At 44.7% G+C, this 22840-nt stretch overlaps 1 protein-coding gene across 1 annotated transcript in view; it reads right to left on the reverse strand.

The window, feature by feature from the left end:
* Positions 1–1164: 1164 nt before the first annotated feature.
* The window catches only part of cdh7a (cadherin 7a), a 294111-nt gene continuing 272435 nt past the window's right edge, over positions 1165–22840 (reverse strand). Inside the window, 5 exon segments of the mRNA XM_055634342.1 lie at positions 1165–3396; positions 3471–3606; positions 5804–6055; positions 14044–14161; positions 21287–21408. Coding sequence (XP_055490317.1) covers positions 3009–3396; positions 3471–3606; positions 5804–6055; positions 14044–14161; positions 21287–21408 — 1016 coding nt within the window. The 3' untranslated portion in view covers positions 1165–3008.

A 22840-nucleotide genomic window follows, 5' to 3' on the forward strand; every position in this document is an offset into this window, starting at 1 on the left:
CTGACATCTCCAGGTCCTTGTTTTTACCAGTTGACCAAGAGGTGCTTTGATAATCTGTTTGAGAGGCAGGTGAAAGCAGGTTTAATATTCAATCGAAAGCACAACAGCTATTTGAGAAGGAGGGTTGGTAGTTGAGGGAGGGGAAGCACATGTGAGGGGAATGGCCTCATTCTCTGCACCAACAGTTCTCTGGAGACATAAGACTCAGAAGAAGCAAGGGAATTGAGGCAAAAACAAACTTAGGTCAAGGAGAAACCTTAGGTTAAGCAGCATCTGTGGAGGCAATGCGATGGTGGACATTTCAGGACTAGTTCATAAGTTCTAGGAGCCGAATTACTCCATTCGGCCCATCAAGTTTACTCCGCCATTCAATTATGGCTGATCTATCCTTCCCTCTCAAACCCATTCTCGTGTCTACATAACCCGTAAAAACCCATATTAATCACCAGACTGTCCATCTCTGCCTTAAAAATATCCATTGACTTGACCTCCACAGCTGTCTGTGGCAATGAATTCCCTAGATTCACCACCCACTAACTTAAGACATTCCACTTCATCTCCTTTCTCCAGGTACCATCTTTTATTCTGAGCCTATGGCCTCTGGTCCTAGAATCTCAGACCAGTAGAAACATCCTCTCCACATCCACTCTATCCAGGCCTTTCACTGTTCGAAACCTTGTATCAGGCGGTATGAATATTGATTTCTCTAACTTCAAGTAATCCTTCCATCCCCCCTCTCCCCGTCCCTCCCCCACCCTAGTCGTTGTACGAGTTTAATTGTCAATCTGTTAAGTTACATTGTCTGTATAACTCATTATCACCTAGCCGACAGCCAACAATAGAACATTGTGGGCTCCAGATTTCCTCGTTCATCATTACCTTTTTGCATATCTTTCATTTATTTGGTCTACATCTCTCTATATCACCATCTGTACAATATCTCCATTTCCCTTTCCCCTAGGTCTCAGTCTGAAGAAGGGTCTGAAGAAAGCTGAAGTAACTCAGTCTGAAGAAGAGTTACTCCAGCTTTTTGTGACTACTTAAGGACACTATTATTCCAGGGGAAAATGATTGGGTGTGGCAACGTGAAAAGAGAAGACAAGGGAAAAGTACAAATTAAAATTAAGGAAAGTTGATGTTACATAACTAGGTGCTTAAACTATATTCATTTCCATTCTTTTATTGAAAACTATACAGGTATGACCAAACATAATGACACTTTTTATAATATCCTATTACAAAACCCATTTTTTAAATTATTCGTATTTATACAAATGGACGAAAATCTATTGGACCATGGAGTAATGATTGTCTACTAAACTGTACCCCACAGATTATGACATACGATGAGGTTTTCAACTCTGACATTGAGAAACAATTTCTATTATTCTTCCCTTTGTCGGCCAAACGACCACCAAGCGTAATTATCCAGATTAAATACAATTCCTCGTAACTTTTAAATGTCTAATGGAGATGAGAAATGTTCTGTTAATTTACTATAATTAGATTCCTTCATGCTTTATTTCATCCATACATTCTGTAGTTGAGGGAAACAAAAACCCGTATTTATTCCCGAAGCCTCGTCGAATTTTGTGGTACGGAATTAGGCCATTTGTCCCCTTGAGTCTCTTCTGGCCATATGTGCTCCAACCGAATTCCACGTCTGCGTGAACTAGCACCAAGACTGGAAAACAGACGCTCCCCCACTCACGTAAAGGTTATCTCCCGCCGAATCTTGCATAAGTCAGATGTTACCTAGGTCGGAAACTGAAGTGCTGCCGTGCACCTGTACGTTCACCGTTCATACTGTGTATTACCAGTGGGAGACTAGGTGGGAGCTCTGACGTGGAGACCATGGGGGAGCTCTGATACATGGACCACAGGGGGAAGCTCCAACGCAGTGATCATGGGGGAGCTCCAGCATGGAGACCACAGGGCTCTGATGTGGAGATCATGGGGGGGCGGAGCTCTGATGTGGAGATCATGAGGGGGCGGAGCTCTGATGTGGAGATCATGGGGGAGCTCTGATGTGGAGATCATGGGGGGAACTCTGATGTGGAGATCACGGGGGTGCGGAGCTCTGATGTGGAGATCACGGGGGGAGCTCTGATGTGGAGATCATGGGGGGAACTCTGATGTGGAGACCACAGGGGGAACTCTGATGTGGAGACCACAGGGGGAGCTCCGAAGCAGAGACCACGAAGCACATCCTTGAAAACTGCTGAGTGGCTTGTGGAAATGGCCACATGCAACAACAGCAGCAGCTCATTGCTGCCGAGATGCGCAACTCGGAAATAAAGCAGTGGGTTAAAGAAGTGCTTACGTAAGGGCGAGTTTACTAAGGCGCCTATTATGAGACTTTAGAGATACAGCGTGGCAACAGACCCTTCAGCCCACCGATTCCGCACCGACCAGTGATCACCAAGTACACTAGCATTATCCTACACACTAGGGACAATTTACAATTGTATCAACACCAATTAACCTACAAACCTGCATGGCTTTGGAGTGCGGGAGGAAACCGGAGCACGCGGTGAAAACCCCACGTAGGTCATAGGGAGAATGTACTGTAGTCAGGATTGAACCAGGGTCTCTGGGGATGTGAGGCAGCAACTCCACCGCTGCACCATCGTGCTACCCTTACGTAAGTCAGGGAGCGCCTGTATTTAAAGGGATGGGTTTTGGATCTTTAATATAAATATATCAACGTACAGTAAATTAAAGAAAAAGATAAACTCTCCTGCACAAATCAGAAGAGACAATGTTTGCAGCAAAGAACTGCGACCACTCCATCTCTTCGCATCATGAAACGTCGAACTCTGCTCATGACCTGGTTGCATTGAATGTTTTCCATGGTAATTCAGATGATATTGTTACCACCTAAAAAGGGGCAAAGCAAAAAAACTCTTTAAAAAATGGTTCTCTGTTTACATTTCCTTTTCTCTCCAAGACTGTTCTGCAACTGACGAGAAAGCAAAATCAGTGCAATTGTTTTGAGTCGGGTGGAATTAAGAGTTTGCGCCTTGTTTTGGGCTTCCGTACATGTCCGCTAGCTTTTTGAAACGGGGACCCCAGTCACTGAGGTAATCGTAGTTCTGGTCTGACGCGGAGCTGATGGACTCCAAGGAGCTGAGGGACTCGGCCACGGAGTCGTTGCCCTCGAAGGCGTAGGTCTGTAGCGAGTCATATGGAGGAGCCCCAGGATCTCCGTCCGCGTTCTTCATCCTCTCCCAGATGAACTCCCCGAAGATGACGTTGTCCGGGGACGTCTTGCGCGGCGTCCTCGAGAGGAGCTTGATCTCTGGCGTCACATCCCGACGGGTTTTCACCTCCTGTATGAAGTTGAGGTTCCTCAGAGCGGCCATGTCGAAGGCCTCAGTGTCCTCCTCACCGCCCCTTCGTCATCGCACCGAGGATGTTTCCCAATGACGGGGAAACTAGAACTAGGGGACCTAGTTGCACTTCTTCACCCAGAGGGTGGTTAATTTATGGAACGGCCCCAGGGACAGTGGAAGCGCACGATGTTCTCCCTGATGTCTTTCTCTTCGTCGAACACCAACGACCCCTTCTTCCGTCTGCGCAGGGACACGATGAGGAGCACGAACACTACAGGAGAAAAATAACAACAGCAGTCAAAGCCTGCTTTTCCAGGATGCCATTTCATCCTTTACGGTGGCACAGTTTATAGACCCAGGTTCCATCCTCACTACAGGTACTGTTTGTATGGAGTTTGTATGTTCTCCCCGTGTCCTGTGTGGACTTTCTCCAGGTGCTCTGGTTTCCTCCCACACTCCAAAGATGCACGGTTTTGTCGGCTAATTGTAAATTGTAAATTGCCCTCAGTGTGTAGGACAGTGCTAGTATACGGGGTGATCACTGGTCGGCTTGGACTCGGCCGGCCAAATGGCCAGTTTCCACACTGTATCCCTAAAGTGTAAAGGCTAAACTAAAGTTTTTCAGCCTGTAGATGAAGTCTCATTGAATCATAGTCATACAGCTTGGAAACAGGCCCTTCTGCCCAACTCAGCCATGGTGACCAAAATGCCTAGCAAAGCGAGTCTCATTTGCCTGCATGTCACCCAAATCAAAAGCTACAGGGACCGAATTAGAACATTCGACCCATCGAGTCTGCTCTACCATTCGATCAAGACTGATCTATTCTTCCCCCTCAACCCCATTCTCCTGCCTTCTCCCCATAATCTTTGACATTTGAACAGTTTACATGGATAGGAATGGTTAAGTGGGATATGGGCCAAATGCAGGTTGGGGATATGTTGGTCGGTGTGGGCAAGATAGGCCGAATAGCCTGTTGCCATGCTGTATGACTCAATAATATCTTCAGCACCCGTTTTGTGGAAATGCTTTCCCTGAGATCAGGCTTGCAATCCTAAGCCAAGCCAACCGAACGTGATTCCGTGTGAAAATGAAAAGATTTGTGCAGGACTGGAGATTAAAACCTTCCCCTTGGTTGGAGTGAGGAGAAGAGAAATCAGACAACTTTACACTTTAGACTTTAGAGATACAGTGCAGACACAGGCCCTTCAGCCCACCATATCCGTGCCGACCAGCGATCACCCTGTACACTAGCACTGTCCTACACAGTAGAGACAATCTACAGAAGCCAATCAACCTACAAACTTGTAAATCTTTGGAATGTGCGAGGTAACCCAAGCACCCAGAGGAAACCCACGCGGTCGTGGGGAGAACGTGCAAACTCTGTATAGACAACACCCGTGGTCAGGATTGAACCTGGGTGTCTGGCGCTGTGAGGCAGTAATTCTACCACAGTGCCACCGTGTTGGCTTATCCAACTGGAATCCAAATGGTAAGTGGACGCGTTTGGACATTGAACAATTCTTTCTTTAAAGGAACGATTGTAATTATCTTTTCACAACAAGACGCCTCGCTCCTTCCTGTGCAATGTGGTGGCACATAATTTATCCACTTAGCATTCACTAGGCAGCATTGAGCTAATAGCATTTTGCCTCAGTAATTCATGGCCAGGAACTTTGCCTTAGAAATGAAAAGGACGCAGAGTGCAGGAGGTACTAATCCATTCTCACTCAACCCTTGCTGAGAAATACATCATTACCAGTGAGCTTTATGTAAAAGTCATCACCAGTTGCCGAGAGCCCTTTGTTTAAACAGTCTTCTTCACCATTCAATAAATCCATTGCTGCTCTGACCTTTGCCTTTCCTTCTACTCTGCTTTCCTGCACTTGCACCTACTCCAACCTCAAAGTCCTGAGATGAATAGACACACAGAGTCTCTTGAGTCCCTAGAGTAGGGGAATTGGGAACCAAAGGACAAAGGATTAAGGTGAGGGGGGAAAGATTTAAAAGGAACCCGAGTGGTAATTTTTGCACAAAAGGGTGCTGGGTGTATGGAACGAGCTGCCAGAGGAGGTAGTTGAGGCAGGGACTATTGCAACGTTTAAATAAACATTTCGACAGGTACATGGATAATACAGGTTTAGGAAGACATGGGCCAAACACAGATAATAGGGACTCGTGCAAATGGGACATATTGGCCAGTGTGGGCAAGTTGGGCCAAAGGGCCTGTTTCCACGGTGTTAGACTCCATGATTCTATGCTGCCATTGAGATACTGAAGAAGAGTCCCAACCCGAAATGTCACCTGAGATGTTCTCCAGAGATGCTGCCTGACCCGCTCAGTTACTCCAGCACTTTCTGCCTTTTTGCATGTAAACCAGCATCTGCAGTTCCTGGTTTTTGTTTCCAACCCCCGGTACCAGTAATCATCTCCAGCGTAATAGCCGGTGGCCCGCAGTGGATCTGCTTACCCAGGAGAGTCAGCACACACGCCAGGATTGCGATGAGAGCTCCAGTGCTGAGGCCGGCAGGGTGGGCAAAGGCCTCGGTGTTGCACGAGTGGGCAGCGCCGTGGTCGTCGCAGCTGCAGACGCGCACGGTGAGGGTGTTGGTGCTGCTCAGCGGCGGCACGCCATTGTCCACAATGACCACGGGCAGGAAGTAAACGGCTTGCTCGTGCCGACTGAAGCCCGCTCTCCGAGTCAGGATCGCCGCCGTATTATCTACAGGTTATGGTTCAAAGAGCAACAATTATTATTAATTCATAAATTCATGGGGTTTCAATGATTCAATGGTTCTCTACTAGTTCATGTTCTAGGAACAGAATTAAGCCATTCGGCCCATCAAGTCTACTTTGTCATTCAATCGTGGCTGATCTACCTTTTCCTCTCAACCTTAATCTCCTGCCTTCTTCCCATGAACCCTAACACCTGCACTAATCAAGAATCTATCTATCTCTGCCTTAAAAATAGATACAACACCCTCTGACTAAAGAAATTCCTCCTCATCTCCTTGCTGAAGGTAGGTCCTTTTATTCTGAGGTTGTGCCCTCTGGTCCCAGACTCTCCCACTAGTGGAAACATCCTCTCCACATCGTCTCTATCCAGGCCTTTCACTATTTAGTCGCACATAGACTTGCTATTTGCAATGGTGCTTTACTAGCACCTAGATAGAGTGTCCTAGTCATAGTTGGACAGCGTGGAAACAGGCCCTTCAGCCCAACTTGCCCACACTGACCAACATGTCCCATCTACACTAGTCCCACCTACCTGTGTTTGGCCCATATCCCTCCATTTAAGCTAGCTTCCATTTAAATTAATCTCTATTCATCTGGGTCCTGACCCGAAATGTTGCCTGTCCATTCCCTTCTCTGATGTTGCCTGACCTGTTCACTTCCTCCAGCACTTCGTGTTTTCACATTTTGCACCTCATAGATTTCATAGTCACAGAGTCATCCAGTGTGGAAAACAGCCCTTCGGACCAACTTGCCCAAGCCGACCAACATGCCCCATCTACACTAGTCCCACCTGCCTGCGTTTGGCCCATATCCCTCTAAACCTGGTTTATCCATGTACCGAAGATAGACTTAAAAAGCTGGAGAAACTTAGCGAGACAGGCAGCATCTCTGGAGAGGAATGGGTGACGTTTCAGGTTGAGACCTTTCTTCAGACTGAAATACATAAACTGCATCATTCTATTTCTTTTATCTTTCCCCTCAGCTCTGAGAGTCATTGTCTCTCATAATATCTGCCCAATTTTCTTCAGAGAGCACTGACTGTCTCTGATTGATCAGTCTGAAGAAGGGTCTCGACCCAAAACGTCACCCATTCCTTCTCTCCAGAGATGCTGCCTGTTAGCTGAGTTACTCCAACTTTTTGTACCTATCTTCGGTTTAAAGCAGTATATGTAGTTCCTTCCCACATACTATTCATGTACCTGTCCTTATCTCACTCTTTTTGTCTTTCCATCTCTGGGCTTTGTCCACCTTCCTCACCTGTACTCACTTATCACAGGCCGGCCAGACTTTGTCCTGCACAACTTCTCTTCCAGCTTTCTTACCCCTACCAAAGTCAGTCTGAAAAAGGGTCCCAACCTGAATCATCACAAACTAAATCAAACTAAACTAAACTATCCATGTTCTCCAAAGATGTTGCCTGGCCCACCGAGTTACTCCAGCACTTTTGGGTTTTAGTTCAAAATTCGGAAAAACTTAGCGGGCCGAATTTCATATGGTGGCGGAGGGAGTGGAAGGAAGGAAGGATTGTCAAGGTTTTGGGTCGAAATCTGGCATCAGTGTAAAAAAAAGAGCTTCTGATCTTGTGAAGTCACTGTCTGCACATCTATGTCCAAACCAGAACCAGAGAATGAGAGGAATGATAGGTTTAAGAATAGTGAGGTGAGGGGAGTGATAGGGGAATATTTAATAGGAACTTGAGAAGCAATTTTTTTGCATAAATGGTGGTGGGTATATGGAAAGAGCTGCTGCAGGAGGTAGTTGAGGCAGGTACTATCACAACATTTAAGAAACATTTAGACAGGTACATGGATAGGACAGGTTTAGAGATGGGCCAAATGCAGGCAGTATAGATGGGACACATTTGTTGGCGTGGGCAAGTTGGGCCGAAAGTTCTGTTTCCACACTGTTTTACTTATTCTATGACTAAAAGCAGCAAGCCTTTCTCTGTTGAGAACACAGCCCAGCTGGAAGTATGCAGCAGAAGATTGTAAATCAATGAACCAGCCAACAGGGGGGAGCTTCAATCTGTGGAATGTCGCGTGCATTCAATCACTGACACAGAGGTTAAACAATCAGAGCGCACAGTGTGGTCACCTCGTCACACGCTGTAAACTCCAGCCCTAAACACGTGGGGTTGTAGCAATCCATTTAACCCACCTATATGTCACCTACAGCCTGTGAATCCTCTATTTTTCAGTCAGAGGGGAGGAGAGAGCTGGCAATCCCAACCGAGGTGACGGCTGGAACGGACCTTTGCACGCGGCACAGACGTGCAACGGCACCAGAGACCCGGGTTCAGCCTTCACTATGGGTGTTGTCTGGATGGAGTTTGTACGTTCTCCCCAAGACTTGTGTGGTTTTTTTCCCCGTGATCCCGGTTTCCTCCCAGACTCCAAAGATGTACAGGTTTGTAGGTTAATTGGCTTCAGTAAAAATTGTAAATTGTCCCTAGTGTGTGTGGGATAGTGTTAGTGTGTGGGGATCGCTGGTCAGCGGGGACTCAGTGGGCCGAAGGGCCTGTTTGCACGCTGTATCTCTAAACTCTAAATTGTAGCTTGGACTGTGAAATGATGCCAAAACCTAGCGACTCTTTGTATAGGATCTCCGGGGGCTGTTTCGATGCATTCAGTCATTTATTACGGATTGTCCTCATGTATAGCAATAATCTTACTGATCTGTTTGCAAAAAATGAATTTCACTGCACCTTGGTACATGTAATAATAAAAGAACCATTGACCCATTGAACCTAATATGTCACGACTCATATATATATTGACTGTGGAACAATTCAATGCTTACTTGCAGCAGCACAACAGGCCTGTAAATACAGTACACAAAGACAAGATATAAAAACAAAATTCAATAAATTATTAACCACAATCCAAAAAATGCCCAATGTTCAATGTGCAACCAAAGACAGTCCATAGATCATATATTTTAAGGGGAGTACAGTGACACAGCAGTAGAGCTGCTGTCTTATACCCTTCTTCAGTCTGGTAGGAGATGGAAGTACAGGTAAGCACCGACAAAGGAAGTCTGAAGAAGGGTCTTGCCCCGAAATGTCACCTATCCATTTTCTCCAGAGATGCAGCCTGACCCTCTGAGTTACTCCAGCATTTTGTGTCTATCTTCAGGTTTGTAGGTTAATTGGCTTCAGTATGAATTGTAAAATATGTGTGCTTGGGGTGATAGCTGGTCGGCACGGACTTGGTGGGCCAAAGGGCCTGTTTCAGTACTGGATCTCGAAACAATACTACACTAAAATATCTCAGAGTTACAATACAATGAGTTGCCACATTCAGCATGTTCATAAGTTCTGGGAGCAGAATAGGCCATTTGGCCAATCATGCCTATTCAGCCATTCAATCATGGCTGATCTATCTCTCCGTCTCAACTCCATCCTCCTGGTTCCTCCCCATAACCCCTGACACCCTTACTAGTCAATACTAATTAAATACTTCCTTTTTCTTTCAATTCCAGTTCATTTCAAATAGGCACCATGACGTTTGTCTTAGCTCTGCCGCCTCTATACTTCCAGTGGCTCAGCGCGCCCTTGAGTACATCAGGGCTTAATTATGAGCAGCAGCCGACACCATCCATCATTCCCTGACACCAGGATGTGGTGTGCAGTGACACAGGTCTCCGGTGTCTTCACTCCTTGATTGATCAGCTCCACAAGGAACAACATGTTTGCACTGAAAACCCATTAACAAAGCAAAATAACATTTTTGTCCTGCTGTCACACCACGATGTAAAAGGCACGACATTACCAAGAGGTCACTCCCTTTCCACGTCTCTCTGCAGCCCGATTTACAGAATCGTTCGCAAAGTCGGTCGGAAATAAATTTTATTTTTCACTCTCCCTCTCGGTCTGTTCTATCCTTCCGGTTCGGCAGGGTCACCTTCAGCCAATCTATCATCACACCGTAAGTTTGCAAACATGTTGTTGAAGACCACAATAATTGTAGAAAATTATTTCCATGTATTATAATTCATCCGTTCATGTTTATGTTAGAGGAATAGAGGAAGGCCATTCGGCCCATTCAAGTCTACTTAGCCTTTTAATCATGGCTGATTCATCTTTCTCTTTCAACCCCATTCTCCTGCCTTCTCCCCATAAGCCCTGTCACCCGTACTGATCAAGAATCTATCAATCTCCGCGTTAAAAATATCCATTGATTTGGCTTCCACAGCCTTCTGTGGCAATGAATTTCACAGATTCACCACCCTCTGATTAAAGAAATTCATTCTCATCTCCTTTCTAAAGGGAAGCCATTTTATTCTGAGGCTGTGGCCTCTGGTTATAGACTCTCCCACTAGAAACATAGAAACATAGAAATTAGGTGCAGGAGTAGGCCATCGGCCCTTCGAGCCTGCACCGCCATTCAATATGATCATGGCTGATCATCCAACTCAGTATCCCGTACCTGCCTCTCTCCATACCCCCTGATCCCCTATCCACAAGGGCCCATCTAACTCCCTCTTAAATATAGCCAATGAACTGGCCTCAACTACCCTCTGTGGCAGAGAGTTCCAGAGATTCACCACTCTCTGTGTGAAAAAAAAGTTTTAAACCTCGTTTTAGGTGAGTAAAGGAAAAACGAGTGGAACCTAGAGGAACCCAGTGCCATCACATCCACTCTATGCCGTAAGTTTCCTTCATCATCCTTTTAAACGTTAGTGAGTACAGACCCAGTGCCATCAAATGCTCATCATATGTTAACCCAATCATTCCTGGGATAATTCTCGTAAACCTCCTCTGGTTCCTCTCCACCACCAGCACATCCTTTCTCAGATATGGGGCCCAAAAGGGCTCAGAATATCCCAATTGCAATCTGACCAGTGCCTTATAAAGCCTCAACATTACATCCCTCTTTTTATATTCTTTTCAAAATTCTATATACTCTATGTTTTATATTCTTCCCCCTTATCAACCTCTCCCTATAGCTCAGGCCCTCAATTCCTGGCAACATCCTCGTAAATCTTCTCTGTGTCTTTCCAAGCTTACAAACATATTTTGTATGACCAAAACTGAACACGATACTTCAAATGTAGCCTCAACAATGTCTTGTACAACCATAACATGACCTCTTAACTTCTATACACAATACTGTGACTGATGAAAGCCAATGTACCGAAAGCCTTCTTGACAACCTTATCTACTGGTGACACCACTTTCAAGGAACTATGTACCTGCATTCCAAGATTCCTCTACTCTACCACACTCTCCCATTCACTGTGTAGGTCCGGCCCTGATTAGACATCCAAAAATGCAATACCTTGCACTTCCCTGCATTAAATTCCATTAACCATTCCTTAGCTCCCCTTGGCCAACTGATCAATCAAGATCCTGTTGCAATTTTTGACAAACATCGACACTATTTACAATTCCATCCACTTTAGTGTCATTTGTCCCACCTCAGTCATTCCTTTTTCTCTGCGCTCCTGTTTGGCAAAAGATACAGAAGTTTGAAAGCGCGCACCACTAGACTCAGGACAGCTTCACCCCCTCTGTTATCAGGCTTCCGAACAGTCCTTACATAAGCTGGGGCACTGTCCGATTCACCTCGACCCCAATGCGGACATTAGACTTTGTCTCTGGAACTGGTGCACTACAATGCTGAGAACTATATTCTGCACTCTGTATCTTCCCCTTTGCTCTAACTATTGTTCTTGAGTTTTACTTGATTATATTTATGTACAGTTTTATCCTATCATTTTTGGATAACATGCAAAATCAAACATTTCACATTCACTGTACCTTTGCACATGTGACAATAATAAACCGAAACCTAAGCGTTAAGGGTTGATGGAGGACATTAGCTGCCGTGCTAAAGAGCCAGGGTGAATGGGCCAAATGACCTCTTTCTGTGCTGTAATCATTCTCCGATTTGCTGACTGAGGAATAAATAAGTAAGCGGTCTCTTGCTCTGGGAAACAGAGCTTCTGGCTCTTTGGTGGTCCCCCAAGAGGTCTCAAACAAAGTCAACAACTAGTTTATGTTTAGAGATACAGCATGGAAAAGGCCCTTCGGCTCACAAGGTTCACACTGGCCATCGATCACACGAGTTCAATGTTATCCCACTCTTTCTTCCACTCCCTACACACTAGGGGATAATTTACAGATGGCTAATTCACCTACAAACCCGCACATCTTTGGAATGTGGGGGGAACCCGGAGGAAACCCACGAGGTCACAGAGAGAACGTGCATACTCCACACAGACAGCACCCAAGGTCAGGGTTGAACCCGGGTCTCTGGCACCATGCGGCAGCAGCTGCGCCACTGTGCCTCCACCTCTGGCAATGCAGCACTCCCTGAGGCTGAGAATTATACTCTGCTCTCTGTATCTGCCTCTTTCATCTACCTGTTGGACTAGACTATGGCTTGATTGTATTTATGGATGGTATTATCCAATCCGTTTGGAAAGTATGCAAAACAAAGGTTTCAGCTTAATTTATTGTCACATGTACCGAGGTACAGTGAAAAGCTTTTTAACATACTAACCAGTCCGCCAAAGACTACACATGATTACAATTGAGCCATCCACAGTGTACAGACACAGGGTAAAGGGAATAATGTTTAGTGCAAGATAAATTCCAGTAAAATCTGATTAAAGATAGTCCGAGGGACTCCAATGAGATCGATGTTAGGTCAGGACTGCTCTCTAGTTGATTATAGGATGGTTCTGTTGCCTGAATACAGCTGGTAAGAAACTGCCCCTGTATGTGAAGAGATGTATGTTTTCAAATTTCTGTAACTTTTGCCTGTTGGGAGAAGGGAGACGAGGGAATTACCCGGGCGAGACTCATCCTTAATTATGTTTTAAGCTTAGTTTAGTTTAGTTTAGTTTATTGTCACGTGTAACGAGGTACAGTGAAAATTATTTTTGTTCCTGAGGTCCTCGCTGAGGCAGCATGAAGTGTAAATGGAGTCAGTGGAAGGGTGGTTGGTTTACACGATGGTCTGGGCTGCGACCACAATTCTTGGCAACTTCTTGCGGTCTTGGAAGGAGCTATTCCCAAGCTATGCTTTACACTGTACCTCGGTACACTGGACAATAATAGAACCTTGACACTTCTGCCCAGTTCCCTGGGCTGTGGCAACCTGACTCACAGATTGTGAAGGAAGGAGCAGCTGATGCTGGTTCACACCGAAGATGGACACAAAATGCTGGAGCAACTCAGCAGGACAGGCAGCACCTCTGGAGAAAAGGAATAGGTGACATTTCAGGTTGAGACCCTTCTAACGACAGACAGGACTGCTACCAATTGATGGCCAGTGGCAACCTATTAACTCAGAGACAGGAACTGACAATGATTGAATGAATGAATGATTGAATTAATGAATGATTGAATTAATGAATGAATAAGTTTATTGGCCAAGTATTCACATACAAGGAGTTTGCCTTGGTGCTCCACCTGCAAGTGACAACGACATGTAGTGTCAGTTAGGAATGACACATAAAACATTAATAATAAAACATTATTGATTAAACATGTGAATTAAATAAAATACCAGATCATAAGGAGGCTCCAGATCTTTGGTTGTTGAGTGGAGCTACTACTCGTGGATAAAAGCTGTTTTTATGTCTGGCTGCGGCAGCTTTGACAGTCCAGAGTCGCCTTCCAGAGGGAAGTGATTCAAAGAGTTTGTGGTCAGGGTGAGAGTAGTCAGAGATGATCTAGCCTGGTCATTTAGTGGCCCTTGTATTGTGCTGTTCATGGAGCAGGGATCATCAAAAAACTGAAATATGAGACCACTTTCGTTTTCTCGGTGTTTGCAATAATTTAGACAGCGACATTTCTGGCCTGACAGATAATCCATACATAAATTACAAAGGGGGCCAATTACTCCGCTGTTAATATCCAGCAGACAGGGTGATTTTTACTAAGAATCGGTGGTAAGCATGTTGAAGGAAGGTCATAAACCATGCGACACACAGGCATTGATCCGGCAGTACATAAGCAAATACCTCTGTTATCTTGCACGGTGAAGTTAAGGTTATTACCGGCCCCCGGAGCAAGGGAGAAATAAAAGTGATGTCCACTGGGTGGTTTATCTCTGTCCACGGCGCTGATCTTCTGTATTATCTGTAATTGAAGCAAAAGATCGGAATTGATTTTAGACCTGAATGCAGTCTAGATGTGTTCACATTCCAGGTCAAATTCAGAAGGTCAAGACATCCTCGTTAGACAAATATACACTTCCAAAAACTTGCAAAGAGTCATGAATAACGTAAGATAAAGGCACCGGCAAGTGTAGCATGGGGAAACAGTCTTTTATATTTATGGATGGTGCACTGGCGCAGCTGGTTCAGCCACTGCCTCGCAGTGCCACAGGATCACCAATGATTCCAATGTTTAGTTTAGTTTAAAGATACAGCACGGAAACAGGCCCTTCGGCCCACCGAGTCTGCGACGACCAGCGATCTCCACACACTAAAGGCCCTGTGCCACTTGGCCATCATTTGCATGTCACGCAGATGGCGTGCAAAGATTTTGTACATCACAAAATCCTGCAATGCCGCGCGTCACAGCCTATGTCATCGCGCACCATGCGCGCATCACGTGCGTGTCACGACACGTGCATCATGCGTCGTGACGCGTAAATGATGTCGCGCAAATGACGGCCAAATGGGACAGGTCCTTAACACTGTCCTACACACACTAGAGACAATTTACAGTTTTACCAAGTCAATTAGCCTACACACCTGTGGACTTTGGAGTGAGAGAGGAAACTGGAGATCCTAGAGAAAACCCGCACAGGTCAACATACAGACTCCTTACAGGCAGCACCAGTAGTCAGGATTGAACCCAAGCCTAGGCAGCAACTCTACTACTGCGCCGCCATAGTTTAGTTTAGAGCAAGCAAACAGACCTTTCAGCCCTTATTTATTATCATGTGTTCCATGGAACAGTGAAATACATTTTTTTTCACTCAGATCAGTAAGATTATTGCCATACATAAGTACAATCCCCAATTAAGTGCTGAATGATTATTCAAGACAAGAATGGAACCTAATACTGAAATGATCATATTTGGTGTAATGGAAGATGGGAATGAATTGAACGCGTCTCAAAATCTATTCCTTAATTATGGTTTAATAATAGCAAAAAAATTAATACTTAAATTTTGGAAGGGTACATCAATACCAACGCTTAAAATGTGGATTGCAAGTATGTTGGACACCGCTCATCTTGAGGAAATGCGATTCCTCCTAATGGATAAATCAGACCAATTCATAACGAGTTGGTCTCCATTCGTCGTTTTTTTGGAATCATATGGTGCAACACAATTGTAAAAAATAACTGTTTCAGGACTGGACGAGGGTTGGTCAAGACTATAAATAATGATCTCCTTTTCTTTTCACTATTTTCTCTCTCAACTTTCTTCATTTACTCGTTTTCTTTCTTCACACACTATATATTTCACATTTTTCTATCCTTTACTATCTAACTTCTTTTTCTTATTCTCATCTTTTTTCAATGTAAAAAAAAAAAAAGAAGTTGTACATAAAATGTATTATGAAAATATATATTAGGCACTTTGGTGCCATATGACTGTGCTTACTTCTAATAAAATAAAATATTTAAAAAAAAAAAAAAAAAAAAAAAAAAAAAAAAAAAAAAAAAAAAAAGTGCTGAATGAATAGAAACAGCCCAGTGAGACCATATACAAGAGTCGCCAGGTTTTGGCACCATTTTCATAGTTCCATAATCGTGGTCATACTCGTGCATGGTTGAAAGCTGTGACCTCTCCCTCATGCTTCTTCAAACTAAACTAAAACTACTAGGGTGTCTGTGCGAGAATCCCAGCCGCAAACACGCCTCCAACTACGTATAAATCCCACCCATATATTTATAGATAAAATGTAAAGGTAACTGGTTATAGTTATAACATACTGAGTTAAGCTAAATGGCTACTACAAGTAAGACCCCCGGTTCTTCTTACCAGAAGACCCCTGTCAAGACCTACAGTTCTCCTTCCACTACTCTGTCCTTCTCAATCCTTCTCAACGTCTTGCCATCTTTGACTTTGTTTCATTCTGTTTGCCCGCTTCATCAAATAGAATGTTTTTAAAAGGCTTTCGGACAGGCACGTGGACAGTGAAGGTTGTATTTAGATTAGTTTAGCCCTGTGCATGAGGCTATTTGTTTATTCAGAGACATTGGTGGCTTCAAATTTGTAAACCAAAACCATTATTTGGTTTAAGCAGCTGAAAATCTTAGTTATCCCCACTGAGATCAATTAGATTTTCTACCACTTTGCAGGCGGCACTCTGCAGTGTTTTATATTCAGGAGTCACATTGACTCCATGGGTCCATCAATTACAAATGTGTCATTCTTCAATAAAAATTAAACCACTTTGAAACCTTGCGAATATATGATCTGCAAAAAATCTTTTGACCAAGCAGTGTCTCACTAATGCAACAATTTGGATTAGTTAACCAGGAATAAATAGGGTAAATGCAATCTTCTACCCAGAGTAGGGGAATCGAGATCTAGAACACATAGGTTTAAAGGGGGGGGGGGGACCTGAGGGGCAAAGTTTTTACATAAACGGTGGTAGGTATATGGAAAGAGCTGCCAGAGGAGGTAGTTGAGGCAGGTACCATCACAACATTTAAGAAACGTTTAGACAGGTACATATATATGACAGTTTTCGAAGGATATGTGCCAAATGCAGGCGGTGGGGACTCGTGCAGATGGGGCTTGTTGGTAGGTGTGGCAAGTTGGGCCGAAGGGCCTGTTTCCACGCTGTATGACTCTATGACTCCATCAGTTTATGAGATACAGTGTGGATACAGACCCAAGTTGGGAGGAAACCGGAGCACTCAAAGAAAACCCACACGGTCACACGGACAATGTACAGACTCCGTACAGACAACACCCGTCGTCAGGATCGAACCTGCCGATGTGAAGCAGCCACACTCCCGCTGCACCATCCTGCCGCACCAAATTGCATCTGAACTTTCAGAATTTCTTTTCATTTTCTGACTGCTTTGCTAAAACTTCATGAAACTCAAGTTTAGGTCCACTGTTAAATAGACAATAGACAATGGACAATAGGTGCAGGAGTAGGCCAATCGGCCCTTCGAGTCAGCACCGCTATTCAATGTGATCATCCCTAATCAGTACCCCGTTCCTGCCTTCTCCCCATATCCCCTGACTCCGCTATTTTTAAGAGCCCCATCTACAGTAGCTCTCTCTTGAAAGCATCCAGAGAACCTGCCTCCACTGCCCTCTGAGGCAGAGAATTCCATAGACTCACCCCCACTTTCTGTGTTTGAAGCAATTTGTCCTATTCAGGGTACTGTCCCTTAGAAGAACAGTTGAGGCTTCAGAGGGGCTTAGGTTTAGGCTTATTATTGTCACGTACTGAGATATAGTGAAAAGATTTGGTTACACACTATCCCATTAAATCAGACAATACAATAATAAATACAATTGAGCCAAACTCAAGTGCTATTGGGAAAGATACAAAGTGCGGAATTTAGTTTTAATTTTTGTAATGCATCAGTTCCATAAAAAAAGTCGAATGTCTGCAATACACACAATGTAGAGGTTAATTAGACAGTATCCTAGCCTATGGAAGGATGATCCAGAAGCTCGATAACAGAGGGGAAGATCCTGTTCCTCAGACTGTTGGTGCGTGCTTTCATGCTTCCGTACCTTCTGCCGGACGATAGCAGGAAGAAGATGGAATAACTGGGGAAGGAAAGGTTCTTGATGTTTTTGGCAGTTTGTCTAAGGCAGCAGTGAAGTGTAGATGGAGTCAATGGCTGGGAGTCTGGTCTGGTTGATGGACTGGGCTACATCCACAACTCTCTGCAGTTTCTTGTAGTTTTGGGCAGAGCTGTGACGCAACCTGACAGAATTCTTTCTATGGTTCATCGGTTGAAATAAAGTAGAGTAAAGTTTGATTAAAGATAGTCCGAGGGTTTCCAACGAGGGAGATGGTAGTTCCGGACTGCTCTGTAATGGTTGCCAGGATGGTTCAGTTGCCTGATAACAGCTGGGAAGAAACTGTACCCGAATCTGGAGGTGTGCGTTCTCACACTTCTGTGCATCTTGCTGGTGGGAGAAGAGGGAGTGGCTGGGGTGCAACTCATCCTTGATAATTTGCTGGTGGCCTTGTCTAGGCTGTGTGAAGTGTAAATTGAGTCTATCAAAGGGAGTTTGGATATGGTGATGGTCTGGGCTGTATCCACAACTCTCTGCAATTTCTTGCGGTCTTGGATGGAGCTGTTCCCAAACCTTGCTTTTGTGCATCCTGATAAAATGCTTTCTATGGCACAGCTGTCTTGGACAGTTATGTGGATAGGAAGTGTTGAAAGGGCCAAATGTGAGCAAATGGGACCAGCTTAGGTGGGGCACCTTGATCGGCATGAACGAGTTGAGCCGAAGGGCCTGTTTCCATGCCGTACTACTCTATGGCTCTATGACAGAGTATGTTAAGGCCTTGAAAGGGACTACTGTATGAAGGATTTTGGTGCAAACAGTTCCCTGTGTTGGGTGGCACAGTGGCGCAGTGGTAGAGTTGCTGCCTTACAACGCATCTGAACCGGGTTCGATCCGGACTACGGGTGCTGTCTGTACGGAGTTTGTGCGTTCTCCCCATGACCTGTGTGGGTTTTCTCTGGATGCTCCGGTTTCCTCCCACATTCCAAAGACGTACAGTTTTGTAGGCTAATTGGCTGGGTAAAAAATTGTAAATTGTCCCTAGTGTGTAGGATAGTGTTAATGTGCGGTGATTGCTGGTCGGTGCAGACTTGATGGGCAAAATGGCCTGTTTTCACGCTGTATCTCTAAACTAAACCAAACCCGAAGATACTGATTTAACTAAAAGAACTACTATGTTTCCTACATTTGTGCAGTGTTTTCACTTTGCATCAACACGAATTTGACTGCAAAGGGGGAGAGAGGTCACTAAAGGCGCGATGTTATTGCAGGTCCTACTTCTGTCGTCCAAGGAATATTAAATTAAGCTTATTATATTTATCTTCATTTCTGCGTGTGGAGAATTGCTATATAATGGATTTGCCAAGTGTATAATGGAACTGTCATGATAACTAATTTTGAATGGTCTTACATGGTCTGTATTCCTGATTCCTTTTTATTCTAATTGCAATCATAGTAGAGAAATGCTCATTGGTTTCTATTAAAACTTTGTCCACCTTTCACTTGGTAAGTCAATTTTTGATTTGCTGTAAACCAATATTTCTTAATTTAAATTGCTATTATCGTACCCTCAGAAGCCTGTGATTTAATCTAATTATACCTCTTTGTGAATTTATGCAGCCAGAAAGGAGTTAACAGTCATTCAGGGAGAAGCATTGAAATCTGCAACATTTTTCCACCACTATACACAGCGTCTGCAGGCAAACTACATGGTTTAAGTCAGCCATTTCCCCACATTTTGGAGGAATGTGTGTTTAGTGCGTGCCCTTCTAATTTAATAATAATAATAATAATAATAATAATAATCTTTATTTATATAGCACTTTTCAACAAAACCAGTATTTGAACCAAAGTGCTTTACAGAGATTGATTAAATTAATTGAACAGATCAATAATTAATAATTAATTTAGCCCCAACCAGGGTGACACTGTTGCACAGATGGCAGATGGTAGAATCATAGTCATAGTCATTAGATTCACACAGACATACAGCGTGGAAACAGGCTCTTCAGCCCAACTTGCCCATGCCGACCAATTCACAATGTGTTTGGCCAATATCCCTCTAAACCTGCCCTGGTCCAGATACCTGTCAAATGATTTTGAAACAATGTGATACCTCTCTCTCTCTCCCTCTCCCTCTCCCTCTCCCTTCTCCCCTTCCCCCACACCCTCCCCTCTCTCTCTCTCTCTCTCTCTCCTCTCTCTCTCTCTCTCTCTCTCTCTCTCTCTCTCTCTCTCTCTCTCTCTCTCTCTCTCTCTCTCTCTCTCTCTCTCTCTCTCTCTCTCTCTCTCTCTCTCTCTCTCTCTCTCTCTCTCTCTCTCCTCCCTCTCCCCCCCTTCCCCCTCTATCACCCCCATCCCCCCTCCCCCCTCCCCCCTCACCTCCCCCCCCCCCCCCATTCGCACCCACCCCTCTTTCTCTCTTTTTTTTGGCTCACTGACAGTTTCCCACCATTTTCGCTGGTTTTGATTATTCCCAATGTTGTTTTAGCTCCAAGACAATCTCTAATTCTCCAAGGGCCAGCCTCTACCAGTGAACATGGGTGAAAAGAGCTGACAACAAGTGCAGGGCCGTGAGACATAAGGACTCCATGGAGATAATTCCTCCTCTGCCTGACTTCACTCCAACTCTGTTGCCGACCAAGCTCACTGTTTCAGCTGGCTGCCGGATTCGCTTTCACACACCAGGGCCTTCACTCACCATCTCCCAACATCTCACCATGGCCCCGACCAGTGCATCACGGCCTTCTTCAGCAACTCGAACGCCCAGGAGCGAAGAAGACTGCAAAAAGTGGTGAACTCTGCCCAGTCCATCATGTGTTCTGCCCTCCCCACCATCGATCATCATGATTCACTGCCTCGAAATAGCAGCCGCATCTCAGACCCAAACCACCCTGGACATACTCTGATTTCACCCCTGCCCTCGGGAACAAAGCAATGGAGCCTGAAAACTGTAACATCCAGGTTCAGGAACAGCTTTTTCCCTACAACCATTAAACACTACAACCTCCAATAAGCTCTGAACTACATGGACTTGGGGGCATTAGTTTTGTCTTTTTGCACTATATATGGTTGTTTGTTTGTATGTGTGTTTGTTGTGTGTGTGTGTGTGTGTGTGTGTGTGTGTGTGTGTGTGTGTGTGTGTGTGTGTGTGTGTGTGTGTGTGTGTGTGTGTGTGTGTGTGTGTGTGTGTGTGTGCGTGTGTGTGTGTGTGTGTGTGTGTGTGTGCGCGTATGTGTGTGCGTGTGTGTGTATGTGTGTCCGTGTGTGTGTGTCCATGTGTGTGTCCGTGTGTGTGTGTGTGCATGCATCCATGTCCATGTGTGTGTGTGCGTATGTGTGTGTGTGTGTGTGTGTGTGTGTGTGCGTGTGTGTGTGCGTGTGTGTGCGCGTGTATGTGTGTGTGCGTGGGTGTGTATATGTATTTTCACTGTGCGTTTGCACTTAGCACATGTGGCAATAAAAGCAAGATTGAACCATTGAGCTATTCCTGGCCAAAGAACGTAACATAACTTCCAAGGGAGGTTTCTTACCTTGCCATGCTTGGTGTTTTCACAAACAAATGTTTCGTACTCCATTGGAAATTCAGGGACATTGTCATTGACGTCCACCAAGCTAATGAGAACAAATCCCCTTCCAACTTGTGTGGGATTCTCTGTATAAAGGGCAAAGCAAAGCCAAGGCAAGATTAATGAATGCAATTACATTGTTTTTCTTTTTCTAATCAAAAGGAAAGTCCTGCATTTCTATCGCAGTTTACAGAATATCTTCCTGTACAAAATCATGAGAGGAATAGATCGAGTAAACGCAAGAGTCTCTTGCCCAGAGTAAGGGAATCGAGAACCAGAGGAAATAGATTTTAGGTGAGGAGGAAAGATTTAATAGGAAATTGAGCAGTAACTTTTTAACACAAAGAGTGATCGGTGTATGGAACAAGCTGCCGGAGGAGGTAATTGAGGCAGGTACTATCGCAACATTTAAGAAACATTTAGACAGGTGCATGGATAGGACAGGTTTAGAGGGATATGGGCCAAATGCAGGCAGGTGGGGCAAGTGTAGATGGGACAGGTTGACCGGTGTGGGTAAGTTGGGCTGAAGGGCCTGTGTCCTTGCTGTATGACTCTATGACTCCATGACTCTATGCATGGAGCAGCCAATAGGTCCAATCACTGTTGGAGTTATAGAGCTATTGAGTAGGGATAAAGGCCCTTCAGCCCATCTTGTCCACCATTCTGGGCTAGTCTCACTTCCCCGCTTTTGCCCCATATTCCTCTAAACCCTTCCTATCCATATATCTGTCTTTTAAAAGTCACAGCTTCTATTGCTTCCTCTTGCTATAGCTTTACCCAGGATAGGAGAATCTAGCTTTATCTTGCACTAAACATTATACCCTTTATCCTGTATCTGTACACTATGGACGGCTTGATTGTAACCATGTAATCTTTTTGATGACTGGATTACATGCAACAAAAAGCTTTTCATACCTCAGTACACATGGCAATAATAAACTAAATGACACTAAACTCAACTAAATAAAACTAAGCTTCAGTTCTTCTGATGATACAGGCACAGTCATGTTGGTGGGGAAGGGAGTTATAAAATGTAGACCCTGGCTTGATAAAGAACTGGTGATTTATTTATGTCGGCATGGTGCATAACGTGGAGTTAACCCAGTTGGCAGAGGTTCCCATGCAATTGGTGCAATTACTCCACGTTGGTAGAGGTTCTGAGATTTGGGAGGAGTCTGGGCCTCTAACAGCACACAAAGGGTGGTGGGTGTATGGGACAAGCTGCCAGAGGAGGTTGTTGAGGCTGGGACTATCCCAACGTTTAAGAAGCAGTTAGATAGATACAAGGATAGGACAGGTTTGGAGGGATATTGGCCAAGCGCGGGCAAGTGGGATGAGTGTAGCTGGGACATGTTGGCCGGTGTGGGCAAGTCGGGCTGAAGGGCCTGTTTCCACACTGTATCAAACTGGAGATTTGTGTTGATCTGCTCAAAGCATACTGAAGGGTTTCAGCCCAAAACATCACTTATCCATGTTCTCCAGAGATGCTGCCTGATCTGCAGAGTTACTCCAGCACTT

Source organism: Leucoraja erinacea, chromosome 4 (genome assembly GCF_028641065.1).
Source record: "Leucoraja erinacea ecotype New England chromosome 4, Leri_hhj_1, whole genome shotgun sequence".
Classification (NCBI taxonomy): domain Eukaryota; kingdom Metazoa; phylum Chordata; class Chondrichthyes; order Rajiformes; family Rajidae; genus Leucoraja; species Leucoraja erinaceus.